Source organism: Anolis sagrei, chromosome 1 (assembly GCF_037176765.1).
Source record: "Anolis sagrei isolate rAnoSag1 chromosome 1, rAnoSag1.mat, whole genome shotgun sequence".
Lineage (NCBI taxonomy): Eukaryota > Metazoa > Chordata > Lepidosauria > Squamata > Dactyloidae > Anolis > Anolis sagrei.
In genome coordinates this window covers 30,781,230-30,797,169 of record NC_090021.1, presented here as the reverse complement: position 1 = coordinate 30,797,169, position 15,940 = coordinate 30,781,230, and the positions used below count along the sequence as shown (strand labels likewise).

General features: G+C 37.3%; 1 protein-coding gene across 4 annotated transcripts in view; it reads left to right on the top strand.

The window, feature by feature from the left end:
- Positions 1-15,940, top strand: part of UBR2 (ubiquitin protein ligase E3 component n-recognin 2) — a 67,251-nt gene that overhangs the window by 39,473 nt on the left and 11,838 nt on the right. For 2 of the 4 annotated variants that reach the window (XM_060754362.2, XM_060754363.2), the window contains exons 27-37: positions 787-896; positions 997-1,083; positions 1,937-2,118; positions 3,712-3,911; positions 4,512-4,605; positions 5,832-5,993; positions 12,158-12,255; positions 13,073-13,151; positions 14,415-14,563; positions 14,652-14,707; positions 15,020-15,116. In XM_060754362.2, coding sequence (XP_060610345.2) covers positions 787-896; positions 997-1,083; positions 1,937-2,118; positions 3,712-3,911; positions 4,512-4,605; positions 5,832-5,993; positions 12,158-12,255; positions 13,073-13,151; positions 14,415-14,563; positions 14,652-14,707; positions 15,020-15,116 — 1,314 coding nt within the window. The remainder of the gene's footprint in view (positions 1-786; positions 897-996; positions 1,084-1,936; positions 2,119-3,711; positions 3,912-4,511; positions 4,606-5,831; positions 5,994-12,157; positions 12,256-13,072; positions 13,152-14,414; positions 14,564-14,651; positions 14,708-15,019; positions 15,117-15,940) is intronic. The other 2 variants (XM_060754365.2, XM_060754364.2) reach the window with 1 other exon arrangement.

The following is a 15,940-nucleotide window of genomic DNA, read 5'->3' as shown; positions in this document are numbered from 1 at the left end:
TCTGCCTAACAGCTGGTATTGCGTTGAGTTTTTTGTAGGTACATTGAACATCTTTTGTGTTCAATGTACCTACTATGCTTGTGAAAAATGTTAAAATTGTCTGCATCTGACATTTGAAGAGGTGCTTATTTCCTGTCCTCCCATAATATTTCAAACTGATGATAGCCCTTTCAATCATTGTAGAAATCTGAAGGAAGGAGATGTTCTGAAAATAGTTTGGAGTGGTTTAGATGGAGGCAACTTATTCTTTTGGCAATACTTTTAAAGGAACTAGGACTGGGATTGTCTTTATAGAATAGTAGTTCCCAACCTGTGGTCCGCAAAAATGAACATATGGTTCGCGGCCTCACCATTACTGCACTGTTGCAACGGGAGTCTCATGAAACCTTCTTATAGTGCTGAGGCTTATTAAATATCGTTTTCTGTGGGTGAGCAGATGGCAACTAGTGGATGGCATATGTTCTCTATGAGAAACTAGAGCTGATGTGGTCTATCCAGTGCAGTTTTCTGAATCAGCACCCCAAATAACCAAACCAAATATAAAGTTTACCAAAAACCGATTCGTAACCCTTTTGGTACTTATGTTGGAGTGTAGTCCCTGGCCAAGTGGTCCCTGGTCAAAAAAAAAAGGTTGGGAACCATTGTTATAGAAACTCAAAATATCATGCAGATAAATACATTTTGGATCATTATCCTCCCAGACAGAGTTTAAACTAGGAAGATGAATCAAATTAGATATACTCATTCTATATAATGAGTTTTTTCCTTTGTATGTGCTTGAAATAGGACCTGGTGATGCACCTCGCAATTCTCCAAGCATATTAGCTATGCTCGAAACTTTGCAAAATGCACCCCATTTAGAAGTGCACAAAGACATGATCAGATGGATACTAAAGGTAAATTGAGTTGCATTATATTCACATTTGTATGACTAATACTATGCACTTCAAAGTATTGAAATGGCAAGGAGTAATGTGTTTATATTTTTGGTACCAGGCTTTTCAGGCGGTTAAGAAGCTCAGAGAGAGATCATCTACAAGTCCTGTGTCAGAGGCGGAAGGTACCATTATGGAAGAGGTAAAAGTAAGGAAATTAAAACAAAATAGATTTGCAGATTAGATAGTAGAGAACAAAAAGAACAAGCACGTTTCCCCCCAGGGATTACAAATATAAAGTGGCAGGCATGACTTTCTCAAAGCAGCAATTGGGACAGATTGTTCTGATATGTGTCTGACATGCATGTCAAATGTTCTTTGTTTAAAATGTTAAACTGAGAAAGGAGATGGTATTAGAGATTATGTCCAAGAGACCAAAATGTTCCTTATTTGAGGTCAAGGATGGAGGTATCCAGTGGTGGACTGTTCAGGCTCCCGAAGAGCCACTTTCTGGCATCCTCTTTGGGCCAGTCAGTAGCCATCTCAACTTGTCCTCAATGGCTCTTCTGGTGAAGCTTCCTTAGAGTAATTTCCAACTTATGGTGATCACATCATGGGATATTTTTGGCATGATTTCTTCATAAAAGATTTTCCATGATCTTTCTCTGAATCTGAGAGAGGATGATTTGCCCAAGCTCACTCAATAGATTTCCATAGCTGAATGTGGATTTGAATCCTGGCCTCACAGAGTTCTAGTCTGGCACTCAAATGGACACACCATAGCTTTTAAAGTGAAACTGTATTAGGTGGCTTTTCTTTCTTCAATGTTTTTTTTTTCCAAATTAGGCAATACTTGTATTAAATGATTTTGTAGCATGGAGGCATGTTAGACTTTGAGTGGCATGACTTTTAAGAGAGGAAGAGTGAAAAGTGTGTTATTGTATAGTGCATGGTCTTTTATATTTTACTGTATTTTTGTATTACAAACATTAGTTGTTCTGTTTTCTCACAATTGAAAGTATGAATTGTGATTGACTATTTTTGTGTGTTCATATACCTAGAGCACCCGAGATAAAGAGAAGGCTGAGAGAAAGCGAAAAGCTGAGATTGCCAGGTTGCGAAGAGAGAAGATCATGGCACAAATGTCTGAAATGCAGCGGCACTTCATTGATGAGAACAAAGAACTTTTCCAACAAACTTTAGATGAACTTGAAACGTCTACCTCCAGAGCACACGATAATAGGTAAGATGAAAGAAAGATTGATAATCTTCAACTTGCTGAGTCTCAAACAGGAAATCTTCACATCTTGTTATAGATATTGTTAGACCACTAGGGGTCCCCAAATGTTTTGGCCTTCCAACTTTCAGAAATCCAAACAGCTGGTAAACTGGCTGAGATTTCTGGGAGTTGTAGGCCAAAACACCTGGGAACCCACAGGTTGAAAACCACTATGTTAGACTAACTGCTGCTAGCCTCAATCTGTGGTGAGGGATGATACAAGTTATAGATCATTAATAGCCAAAGGGGTAAAAGTTGTAGTGAATGGAAACCCCTCCCCCCTTTTTCACTGATGGACTTCAGATTTATCTGAAGGTCTAGCTAACAAAATAGCTGGACACAGTTTTTTCACACACACACTCCTAGTCCTGCAGCATGTCACCCAAACCCCTGGAATAAATTTAAAGAAGGGAGGCAAAAGTCACATTTCCAAATTCATCTGCTTGTAGGAGCCCCCTACAATTGTGGAGTTTGTTACCAAAAGGTACCAAATCCCCAAACATTGAAAAATGAGTTATGAGTGCCATCATGTTGTTGGCGAGGAGTAAAATATTGTGTACATATTAAACTTTCAAAATGTGTCAAATTACTTCGGTACAGGACTTGGAAAACTGCATGCTATAGCAAAATAATGTGTCTCAAGTACAGTTGGTGGGAACAAGAGAGGACCTTTTTGGTGGTGGCCCCATGGCTCTCAAACGCCCTTCCCAGAGAGGTGTGATTGGCCCCCTCCTTGCTGACCTTTTGCTCTCAGGTTAAAACCTTTTAATGTTAGCAGGCCTTCCCTGAAGATCAATAATAGGCAACGGCCAAATATATATGTGTATTGTATATATTTTTTAATTGTTATCTTGAACCAGCAATTATTTTAACATGGTCTAAAGGAAATTGACCTTTTAGAACCGTAGAACAATTTTTAATGGAGAACTTTAATGGCCTGATGGTCATGGAATTTTAATGGGTTTTAATGATATAATGTTTTTGATTTATTAATTTGTCAAATTTTGGCTTACATAGAGCGTGTTTCTGTTTAGTTTTTGTCTATATGATGTTTCCGTTGTATTTTTATGTTATATATTTTTGTTGCTTACCATTGTATGCTGCTTTGAATCACACCCATGGGAGAAAAGCGGGATAAAAACAAAAAAACAAACAGTATCCTCAGTACATTTTCTTGATTCTGGTAATATTTGTTCATATGGATTTGATACCTTTTGGAACCAAATTCTGCAATTAGAAATCCACTCATGAGATACTTCTTTGGCATTTTGGGAAGATCCAAACTATAAGAGCTTTCTAAAAAGTTACTCTTTAACCAAAGGTTAACAGTTCTAAAACCCTTCTAGAGTGATAGTTTTAATTGTGGCCACTATGCGGCACAATGCTGAGCTTCTCAGATCTCTTCTAGGACTCATCTAGGATTGTATACCTGGCACATGCTGATGGTTAGTGAAATTAAGTTGTCTGTACTCACAGCTGTTAATACAGCAAATTAAACAATTGTCTTACTTTGGAAAGCATTTCAGTGAAATACTTACTAATATCATTTGATTCTAGTCCTTCAGTTTCAGATACCAAGTTTATAGCCTTGGGTCCTGAGCAGACAAACGTGGCTGAGCAAAGACAAGTAGTTACTTGTATCTTATGCCAAGAAGAGCAGGAAGTTAAAATGGACAACAGAGCCATGGTCCTGGCAGCATTCGTGCAGAGATCAACGGTCTTGTCTAAAAATCGAAGTAAAGTCATTCCAGATCCTGGTAAGTAGTATTAAATATATGTATTTGTGTTTGTGTGCAATTTTGGGTTGGCTGCCCAGATTTTAAGTCTACAAGGTTCTAACCAAAAGTAAGAATGAAGGGGTTTCTGTTGATGGTATAACAATACACAAAAAATCTACAAATAATATCATTAGCAGTTTAGTTCAACTTCCAGGTATCTGTGGGCTGCATCTTCCCTCTCAAAACCTGCAGAACCACAGGTATTCATCTGCACTCCACTGAAAAGAGATGTTTTAATGGCATCTATTTGTGCATATGATAGAGTTTTGAATAAAGAAAACTGGTTGGTGCATGGAGAGATAGGACATGTGGCCAAGAGGATACCTTCAGCTATTTGTGTCCAAAATATTTGGGACTAAGAGCTGCTCATGGCTTATGGACCATGCTATGCTTGCCCGTGCTTTCAGCCATTGCCATTTTACCAGTACCCGAGGAGACTGCATAAATATTAATCATAGAGCCAAGGTTTATCTGTTATTTTCAAACATTATTTTTGAAGTATTCCTTCTGTACAATTAATGTGATTAAAATTTGTATCTGAATGCTTCCTTTTAAATATGTTGATCTCTTTATATGCAGAAAAACATGATCCATTGTTCATGCATCCTGACCTGTCATGTGGTACACACACTGGTAGTTGTGGACATATTATGCATGCCCACTGCTGGCAGAGGTAAATGATGTTTTCAACAGTAGTAAATACATATGTGGTATCTAGACACCTATGTCATATGTTCCCTCTATTATATGGTGCACTTGACTAGGCTGCAATGTTCAACCAGTTGATGTAATTGATGTTAGGAGATCCTTCCAGGAAAAATTACATTCTTGGGTTTGAAAATAAATTTCAAGAAAATAAAATTCCATATTTTTAGAGAACTTTCTGAGAATACACGCAAACTCTTTTTTAAGTTTAGATTTGAAAAGTTCAGGAGACATGAAGTATAATTTTTATTTTTGTTACTTTACTCAATTGAGGATAATACTGTACCAGCTTTACTTATATTGGGGCAATAGACAAGTTGCAACATTTTTCAATAGGCTTAGTACCCTCTTATAAGGTACACCTTCCTTCTGTCTGCAGCTAGAACTTGAAAAAAAATATTTTGTGTGTGTGCGCGCACGCACACACACACATAATACATGGGCTGGGCCAGTGGCAATTGAATGGAGAGTATTTGTGTGAACTAATTCACACAGTGCCAAAAAAGGAAAAGAAAGAACAATACAATATTTAAAATGAAGAACAATTTTAATCAACATAAACTTAACATTTTTTCAGTACAAGATCCCCCAGGCCATCCAGTCCAACCCTCTTCTGCTATGCAGGAGAAGCATAATCATAGCACCCCCAACAAATGGCCAGACAGCCTTTGTAATAATAATAATAATAATAATAATAATAATAGCAGAAACCTTAGGGGCCACCCAATCTAACCCCCTTTTGCCATGCAGGAAAAACACAATCAAGGCATCCCCTGAAGGGTGGGAGGAAAATAGGGTTTTGGAAGCGAAGAGGGCAGGGGGAGGGTTGGGTTTGGGCAGAAAGGAAACTTTAATTTCCCTGCATTTCTTAGAAGGAGGAAATAGGAGGATGTGGGAAGCAGCATGTTGCCATGGAACCCCTCATTATCTCTCAGGGAGCCCCAAGGGCTCTACGGAGCACAGTTTGAGAACTCCTGCCTTAAGGGTTTATTATTTACTTTTCTGTTTATTGTCATTCTCCGCTTTGTGCACGAAGCAAACGTTCTGTATGTGTAATTGGTTGACTGAGGTTTAAACTTTAGAACTACAAGAGAAATTAGTGAAGGTGTGCTTTACATGATGAAAGCAGTAATGTAACATTCAGCAAAATGAGCTTTTCAAAATTAATGTAATGTCTTCTATTGCTCCCTAAAGGTACTTCGATGCTGTGCAAGCAAAAGAGCAAAGACGACAACAAAGATTACGAGTGCATACAAGTTATGATGTAGAAAATGGCGAATTTCTTTGCCCTTTGTGTGAATGTTTAAGCAACACTGTCATCCCTCTGCTTCCCCCACCAAGGAGTTTATATCACAGGTTAGTTAGTCTTGGTAAGCATCTCTGTTGATCCATTAACAAAGAGAACGGTTTACTCGAGTCTTTCAGTAACCTAATATCTAAGGCTAGAGCCAAGGAAATTAAAATACAATGCTTTTTTATGAAGTTGGAGGGCTTTGTCTTTTTGGTACTTCGATAAATTCTTTGATTTACAGGTTTGCAGCATGTAGCCAATATACTAAAAAAAAAGGAAAACCTAAATATTGCTATTTTCTTTGGTAATGAATAAAACACTTAATGCAATCTGAACAGACTGCATTAACATAACTGCACCTTTAGTGTAATAGTAAACAAAATGAATTAACAGAAGATGAAATGTGAACTATTGAAGATGAAAGTAGAAAATCAAAAGAATGACACATTTGTTGAACAAAAGACAGTTGGGAAATAGAGAGTGAAAATAAAAGTATGAAAAGGTTCCACATGGCACTAAACATTTAATAACCCCATAAATGAAAAGCAAATAAGCAGATGATGTATGGCACAGGGCAAAGGACTCGGAACAGTAGAAATAACAGAAAAGGGAATTTGAGAGGGGCATGAAATGTTGTTTAGTTGTTTAGCTGATATTATTGACTTTGACGTATGTACCATTCTTGTATCAAATGTAAACATTCCACCTTTTTCAAGATTACTCAGAAAACAGAAGTGAGAAAACATAGAAATATTCCTTCAGGATCAGAATTCAAAGACCTATAACTCCTGGATTAGCAAGGGTTTCCTAAAAATCTAGTAATGATTTGTCAATCTTGCTTTAAAAAACCCTTTCCAATTGTTTCAGTATTTTTGCCTTAGCCCTATGAAGTTTAGTTCAGAGTTCAGCAAAATATACTACCACATATTTATGTGCAGTATTGAAGCCATGGGACATAGCTGACAGCTATTAATTCTTCGTATTCTCTGTGATTGGCATATGAGCCTTGCACCTGTACAAAGCTGAGTTGAATATTCTGGAGCAGAGCACCGTTTTGGTGGGCAGTTGATATTCTTTAGAGTCTTTTTCTCAGTTCTTTTTATGTGATTGTGAGATTTTTTTAAATCAAATAGTGTTCTTGTTTAAACACAGGATATGCATACCTCACTTCAATGCTTGCAACTTTCATATGTAGCATTCCCAACACTTGCAACTTGCTATTCCCAGAGGTAGGCACAATAATCAATTGTAGCCTCTGTGACAGTCCACTTGGTCAGATGCATTAAACGTTATCCAGAGTTGACAGACAGATATGAGCTTGAGTTGTGATGATGTCAGGTTTCACCTGGGTGGTAGAGTATAAAATCAATTAGATTGATTCACTGCCAGTCTCACTTACCTTCAAAATATAGTTTCTGTGTTGGACAAATAGCTTTCTGTTTAGCTCTCTGTTGGAAAAGACAGTTTGATAGAGAAAACACTGAAGTTTGTAATGCAGCAGTTTAATGTCACAGTATTTTTAATACAGTTTGCAAGCTGCTAATATATGAGATGGATCCAGAAACGTCTTCCCACAGAGAAACTATGGAAGATCTAGGATCCAATGGAGCATTAGTTGAATAGGGAAGAAAGTGATTTTTGCTGATCTCCTATTCTCCTACAAAACCTCTTCTAGAACAGCATGGGGTGTCATGGAGAAGTAAATTAGCAAAAAAACAAGTCACCCTCCATTTCACACCAACTGAAACATGCTGAACCAGCACCAGCCATTGGCAGAATGAAATGCTAGAACCAAATGCTCATGTATATAAAGCCTTTCTTTCTAAAAATGTATGTTTTGATTTCTCATGCATCAGATCTTTTCTGTCTTATCTTTCGAATGAATGTGAAATATACCTAGAACTCCCTTTATAAGGATTTTCTATTTTTAACTTTCCATATTTTTGATTTGTTCTAGAAAAAGCTTCATATGGTTAGCAAGCTATAGTCCCACACAGCAGGATCTTAGCATTGATAAATAAACATCAGTAATCATCTGATTAACAGGTCAGGGAGCTGCATTAAGAGATTTGTTGGGCCAGAGTAGAAACTGCCACCCTCAAACTGTGTCACAGGGATTATCTGTTGAATGCTGCCGTATACATTGTGGCCACAGGAAATGACAATGCTGCTTTCAGAAATTGAGACTAAGACACTAAAGGCACTTGGTCCATAGGGTTGTTGATAGTAATGCTGTTGTTTCTGCTATACCTAAGGCTCAAATTCAGAAAGTTTTAGAACTATGTTTTGCTGCAGGATGTGATGAGAAAGGTTTATAAATCCTATAGGGGCCATGAACACACCAAGGATCCTTCCACTTTACATAATTGTAACACAATGAATTCTCAGGTTTTTAAGCAGAGGCTGGATGGCTATTTGTTGGGACTACGTTGAGTGCATGGCAAGGAGTTTGACTGGATGGCCCTTGTGGACTCCTCCACCTCTATGATTTCACTTCACTGATGATAGTAACATCCTATAGTAACCTGGGGTTTATTGTTTAGTGAGGTACTAGGGGCCCTTCCAACAGCCATATAACCCAGAATATCAAGGCAGAATAACCCAAATATTTATTTATTTATTTGGTTTACTTTTACCCCGCCCTTCTCACCCCGAAGGGGACTCAGAGCGGCTTACACATCCAAGGCACAATTCAATGCCCATAACATACAGCAACAATAAAACATAATAACGCAAATTAGCAAACAACAACAATACATTACATCTAAGCCCGCTAAAACCAATAAAATTTCATACAAACAAATATCTCCTTTGAACAAATATCTCCTTTGAACTGGAATATCTGTGTCCACACTGCCATATATTCCAATTGAAAACAAATAATGTGAGATTTTATTCAGCTGTGTGGAAGGGGCCTAGATCTCTCTGGCAGATAATTCTAAGTATCCTACTTTAAACTCAAAATGTAAGGGTTTTATTAGATGTTGCTATGGGTGATGTTAAAATGGAGTGATAGGCTGTAATTGTTTAGTATGTAATGGCTAATAATGTCATCTGGTTTCAGCAGCTAAAGAGGGTTAGACAAGTTTATACAGTCAGCCCTCCACATGTATGGGCTTTACTCTTGCAGATTTGATTACAATATTGTCTTTGTGACCCCCAGTGTGACATATGGTCAACATCTACCAGATGTCATCTAGAAAGACTTTGAGATTATTAGGAAGGTGTTTTTTAATTTGCAGTTTTCCACTTCTACGTGGAGTCCTCTGCCCCTAACCTCAGTAGAGGGATGACTGTATTGGAATCCCTATAAATAAGAGGAAATTCTGTCTGAAATCCTGGAGAGCCCTGCCAATTAGAGTTGTCAGTATTGGGCTATATGTACAAATCAGAGCACCCCAATAGAAGGCCATCCATACTCTGAAGAAGGGGATTCCATCACACTCTGAGGCAGCATAATTCACTGCCAAAAAAGCTATTACTTCGTGTTGTTGAAGGCTTTCATGGCTGAAATCACTGGGTTGCTATGAGTTTTTCGAGCTGTATGGCCATGTTTCTGAAGCATTCTCACCTGACGTTTCACCCACATCTATGGCAGGCACCCTCAGAGGTTGAGAGGTCTGTTCAAAAATCTTCTTCTTCTTAGGCGATCCCTCGTAGACCAAGGATGATGGTCCTCCAAGTGTAGTGTCCTGGTGGTGGGTCTGTAGGTGACTGTGGAGCCCTATTCTTGATCTTGTTAAAAACTAGGCATTCTACAGATATATAAAACTCACTTGCCTAGTTTCCAAAAGACCTCACAATCTCTGAGGATGCCTGCCATAGATGCAGGCGAAACGACAAGTGTGAATGCTTCAGAAACATGGCCATACAGCCCAGAAAACTCACAGCAACCCAGCTACTACTTCTTAATGTTTAGGTGGAATCTTTTTTCCTAAAATTTGAATCCATTGCTTTGTGTCCTCATCTCCAAAGCAGCAGAAAACAGGCTTGCCCCTTTTCAACGTGACATCGTTTCAGATATTTAAACATAGCTTCCATGTCTCCTCTCAACTTCTCCAAGCTAAACATACCCAGCCCCCAAAGCTGTTCCTTGTAAGGTTTGGCTTCCAAACCTTAGATCATTTTGGTCGCTCTTTTCGGTCTATAAGGTGATTTCCTGTTAGTAACATTTGTACTAATTTATTTATTTTGGGGACTCAAGGCGGCTAACAACCACACACTTCAATCAATTTAAAAGAAAGCAAATACAAAAATAATTTAATATTAGTATGTGTGTTAGGTTAAAATACAGTTAAAATATAATAAATGCAATTAAAATGCATTTTAAAACACACAATTCCCTCCAAAATCCCACCCACTTGATGTCTGATTCTGCTACTGAGCCAGCTGTTTATAATATACTGCAGTTCATTCTGAACATTCCATCGCTTAGCTGGATTGCAGCATTGCTCTTTAAAAATATAAGTAGGGAAAAGAGTAACCAAATCAGCTTTGGGTAAGAATGGAAGATAAACAACATGTCAGAAGTGCACCCCTTCCCTCTTCCATCTAAAAAACATGTCCTTAACTGAGAGGAAATCTCTACTCAAAAAAATACTGCAAAAGAACAGATTAGTACTTTTTCTTCAAAAGCTACCTAGTACCTTTATGATATGGGTCTGCTCCCCATGATTGTGATGGGAAGGGAGTCAACAGTAGCCATGGTTTCTCGCCATAGAGCAAATAGATGGGAGTTGATACTTGCTTCAAATCATTCTCAAGAAAAGCTGGTGTATTGCTTTTGGAGGCCAAGTACACTGCTAGATGGTGGTGGTGATGTTGATAATACTTGTCATGTATATTACACTTTCAAGAGGCCTCAGGGGCCTGACTTGTTGTTGATGTTGCCTTCATGTCATGTCACATTCAATCTTGGCCATTCATTTGGGCATGTGGGGAGCTGTATGATCATAGCTTTCTTTGGGTTTGATCGTGATTGTGATTTTGTTGAATTGTTTTAAAATGTGGAAAGTGTTTTTAAATTGCCTTGACATCTTTAGAATAAAAATAGGATTGGAATGCTTTAATAAGTAAATATAGAGGAATTCAAAACTTGTATTTTGTTTTAATCGTTGCAACTTTTTAAGACACACTAGTATTTCTTCCAGGGGTGCATCTACACTGTAGAATTAATGCAGTTTGTTATCACCTTAACTGTCAGCCTTCAGAAGAGAAGACTGAGAGGAGATATGATCGCCATGTATAAATATGTGAGAGGAAGACACAGGGAAGAGGGAGCAAGTTTGTTTTCTGCTGCTCTGGAGACTAGGATGTGGAACAGTGGCTTCAAATTATAGGAAAGGAGATTCCACCTGAAGATTAGGAAGAACTTCCTGACTGTGAGAGCTGTTCAGCAGTGGAACTCTCTGCCCTGGAATATGGTAGAAGTTCCTTCTTTGGAGGCTTTTAAGCAGAGGCTGGATCGCCATCTGTGAGGGGTGCTTTTAATGCAATCTTTCCTGCTTCTTGGTAGAATGGGGTTGGACTGGATGGCCCACAAGGTCTCTTCCAACTCTATGAGTCTATGATTATGTAAAATGCTATGGAATCATGGAAGTTGTCATTTTATAAAACTTTTAGCCTTCTCTGCCCAAGATTTATGGTGTCCCACCAAACTACAACTTTTCTTTATCATGTGTGGGACTGTTGATCCATGGTGTAAAATTATTGCTTGAAGGATGTGTTTATTTAATATACCGTATATACTCGAGTATAAGCTGACCCGAATATAAGCCGAGGCACCTCTTTTACAACAAAAAACTGGGAAAATGGATTGACTCGAGTATAAGCCAAGGGTGGGAAATGCAGCAGCTACTGGTAAATTCCAAAATAAAAATAGATACCAATAAAATTGCATTAATTGAGGCATCGGTAGGTTAAATGTTTTTGAATAAATAAGATAAGACTGTCTTCTGATTAAAGCATTATTCTAACCTTCTTCAGTGTTAATGTGTTTACATATCCTTCCAATAATTATAGAGTAAAATAATAAATGTAATAATAATAAAGTAAAATGATTAATGTAATAATAATAATAATTACATTATTATTATTATTAAAGTAATAAAATAATAAAAAACCTTGACTCGAGTATAAGCTGAGGGAGACTTTTTCAGCCTAAAAAAAGGACTGAAAAACTAGGCTTATACTCAAGTGTATACAGTATGTATTTTTTTGTTCTTGACAGATTAGATATTTCAAGTCAACAGAATCTAGCTCAGTGGATCAGTACAGTAGCTCAGCAGATCAAAGCACTGTGTATTCTTCGAGACCAGGAGAGCCCGGGTAGGTGTGAAATTATTTTTATTCTCATGTTTCTTAGGGAAGTGTGGTGAAAAATGCTAGAAATGTTTAATGAAAACCACTGAAGTTGTTATATATCTAGATATACAGATATATAAGGTCCCACCGTCTCAGGTACAATTGGCGGAGACGAGAGAGAGGACCTTCTCAGTAGTGGCCCCTCAACTTTGGAACGCCCTCCCCAGAGAAATTATGCTAGCCGCCACACTCCAGCATTTTCGGAAAAACTTGAAAACATGGATAGTAGGCCTTTAAACTTGAGTAAAACTTTAGTTAAAACTTATTAGTTAAACAAATTGTTTGACTCCTGCACTTTATGTGACTGGTACAACTTATTTTAAACTGCAGCTATTGCTGCTTTTTATTTAAACTAGAACGGGTTTTATATACTGATATGTGTGTGTGTGTGTTTTATGTAAATTGACACTATTAGATGTCTTTTACTGAACCCTGTGTATTGTGTTGCACTATTATGTGCTTTTGTAAGCTGCCCTAAGTCCCTTTTGGGAGATGGTTGCGGGATATAAATAAAGTACTGATGATGATGATGATTATAAACAAGGATTGATGATAAAACTTCAGTGCAAACACTTTTTCCATGCTAACTCTTTCAGGAGTTGATTTCCCTTCTGAGGGATAGATATCTCTCACTTCCTGTTGTGTCACCCCTGTTTGTAACTATGAGTCATTTGTGAGTCAGATGTTTGTAACTTGGAAATGGCTTGTACTTTGAAGACTGCAAACATGAAAAATAATTTAACTTGCAATTAAAAAAATATATTTGGGCATTATTTTTCAGGTAAGCCCTCTTGCAGTCATACAGAAAGAATGGATGAACTACAATTACCTGAAGGGTTCAGACCAGACTTCCAACCAAAGTAGGTATTCATTTTAATAACGAACTTAATATGGTGGGAGTTATTGATTGACATAGATCGAATTGCGTGCATTGATGTAATTTGAAGGCAGCTTGTTTACAAATCTATTATCAGCCAGATGATGTATACATTTTGTTTAGTGTTATTATTGTAGCATTTTTGGCCATTACATAAGCCAAATAAGAGTATCCAGTGTTCTGGTTACTTTCCATTTTATAAGCAACAGTATCAAAATGTCCTGGTGCAAATAGTTGAAGCCAAACTGTTAACTGGGACCAGCTACAGAGACTATATTATGTTTCTGTTAAAAACATTTATATTGCACCTGCTAACCTTAAATATTTAGAAATTTGATGCTATTCGGTTTTTTATACAAGTTGAGTATTTTTTATCTGAGATACGAGAGAATATATGAGCAGTTCGGATTTGGATTTTTCTGGATTTTGGAATACCTGTACTTGCATATAATTTAAAGAAAAACCCTTCAGGGTACTTCAGGCTCCAACTCTCACCACAATGTCTGCCCCATCGGTCCCTCATAGTTGCAGCTGAGATAATTATAAATCTGTTTCCACAAAGTGGGATACTATTGGCCATGTCAATGAGCTGTCGTGAGTGGTTTTCTTTTATAGCAATGAGGATGTTTTATTTAAAATGAATACATTTCTATTCTGCAAATATGAAAATGTTTTTGCTTACCAATAAGATGTTTTTATAACTGTTTTTGCTAATTAACTTTAAAAGCTAAGGGGGATTGTCAGAGTATGTATGTGTTTTGAATTGTGCTTTGTAGTTTTCACAGTTAGTGATTATGTGCTTGAAGGTGGTTTGCAACAATCGGCCGGAGCAATATAGCATTTTGTTTTATCATTCTGCTTAGTTTTAATGTATTTAGTTTTGTTTTAAAATAAACTAGTTATTGATAGACCTGAAGATGTGTCTCAATGCCTTGTGTGTGTGTTGAGATCATCGACACTCCAGCATCAGTAACTGCCCATCTTTTAACATGAGTATCACCAGTAAGTGGATTAGCTATTGCTTATCATTTCAGAGGCAAAAGCAAGAAATGATTTGAAAAATGGATTAACAATAGTTTCCAGTAACGCTTATCATTTAAAATATTACATCAGCCCAAATTGGAACAAATTCTATGACTATTGGCTATTTAGACCCATTAACTATGTCATTCCTAGCCAAAGTTTGACTTCTTAAACGTGTTTTTGAAGCCAGTAAATAATATTATTTATTGTCAATTTATCTAAGGAGCCCATATTCTGAAAGCATTAAAGAAATGCTGAAAACATTTGGCACAGCAACATATAAAGTGGGCCTGAAAGTTCATCCCAATGAAGAAGATCTACGTGTTCCTATAATGTGTTGGGGAAGTTGTGCATATACAATACAAACAATAGGTGAGACATTGTTTATAAAGCATTGAAACTCATTTCATTTAAATGCTTTGTTCACCTCCTCTGAACTATCACATTTTTCCTTCCACAGAACGGATTTTAGCTGATGAAGAGAAACCATTATTTGGTCACTTATCTTGTAGACAGGTACTGTGTAAAAACTTATTTGAATCACTAATAGGTCTGGTGACGTCAGGTTTTGTTTTTGGTCTTGTATTATGTTTGAAAATAAATAGTAGGAAAAGCCTATTAAATAGTGATGCTTAGTAATGGCATTGTTTACTAAGTGATTGTGGGAGTGTCCCATGACATATATAAGAATTTGTTATTTCCAGAATTTCAATATAGCAAAATACAATTTTATAGAATTTAGTTTTCTTTAAACCATTACTAAGGAATTCAGTTTGTTTTGTTCTTTGGTCTATTTCTTTGTGTGACCGTAATTCTGTTCTGTTTTAGGATGACTGCCTCTCTTCATTAACCAGGTTTGCAGCCGCACATTGGACTGTTTCTTCACTTTCAGCAGTTCAGGGTCACTTTTGTATGCTTTTATCATGTAAGTTCAGGATCATGGAAATAACCAATTTCCAGAAGTAAATAGAAGAGATGATAAGATGTGTTATATTGATGTAGTGATGTATTGATATTGATGTTTAATGATTTGTGATGCTATTGCTTTTAAATGCTTAATGTTTTTGTATTGTGTATACCTAAATTGTTGTAAACCGCTCTGGATCGCCTAAGGGCTGAGAAGAGCGGTATACAAATAAAAAAAAATGTGTGGCACTTCTTAAGTAACCTTTTGCATCTCCATCCAGGCTTTCCCCCTTGTTGCAGGCACAGGGACACTGAGTTCACAGAGCTCCATGTTTCCTTTCTATTTTAATGGAATAAGGCTTCTTGGAGTAGTGTGCACATGAGACGTTTGCTTAGGGCTTTGGTGGGGAACACATGAGCCCTTGACAATGTTTTCTCATGGTAAATGCTAATTTGCCTCAGAGAATTAGTACCAATTTGTAGCTTACTCTGACAGTGAGATGAGCCCTGTATTCTGATGACAGTCTCATCTGAGAAGATGAGGTTCCTGATATTATTGTGAGATCTGGTGTGATTACTTAACTGTAGACCTTATGGAAGTAAAATGTTTTGGTTTTGGGTTGTTTGTTTTTGGCTCCCATCCCACAGTAGTGTGATAATTAGCTCTTAGATATTCTTTCCCCATTCCTGTGATAAATATAAATGAAAGTGCAGGTATTGACTCTTTACTACTCACTGTGCCCAATGTTCCTTCATTAGTAGAATCAGCCTTTAGCTCATCCTTCTCCAACCTGGTGCCCGTCACATATTTGTTTGTTTTTAATTTCAACTCCTATCAATCCT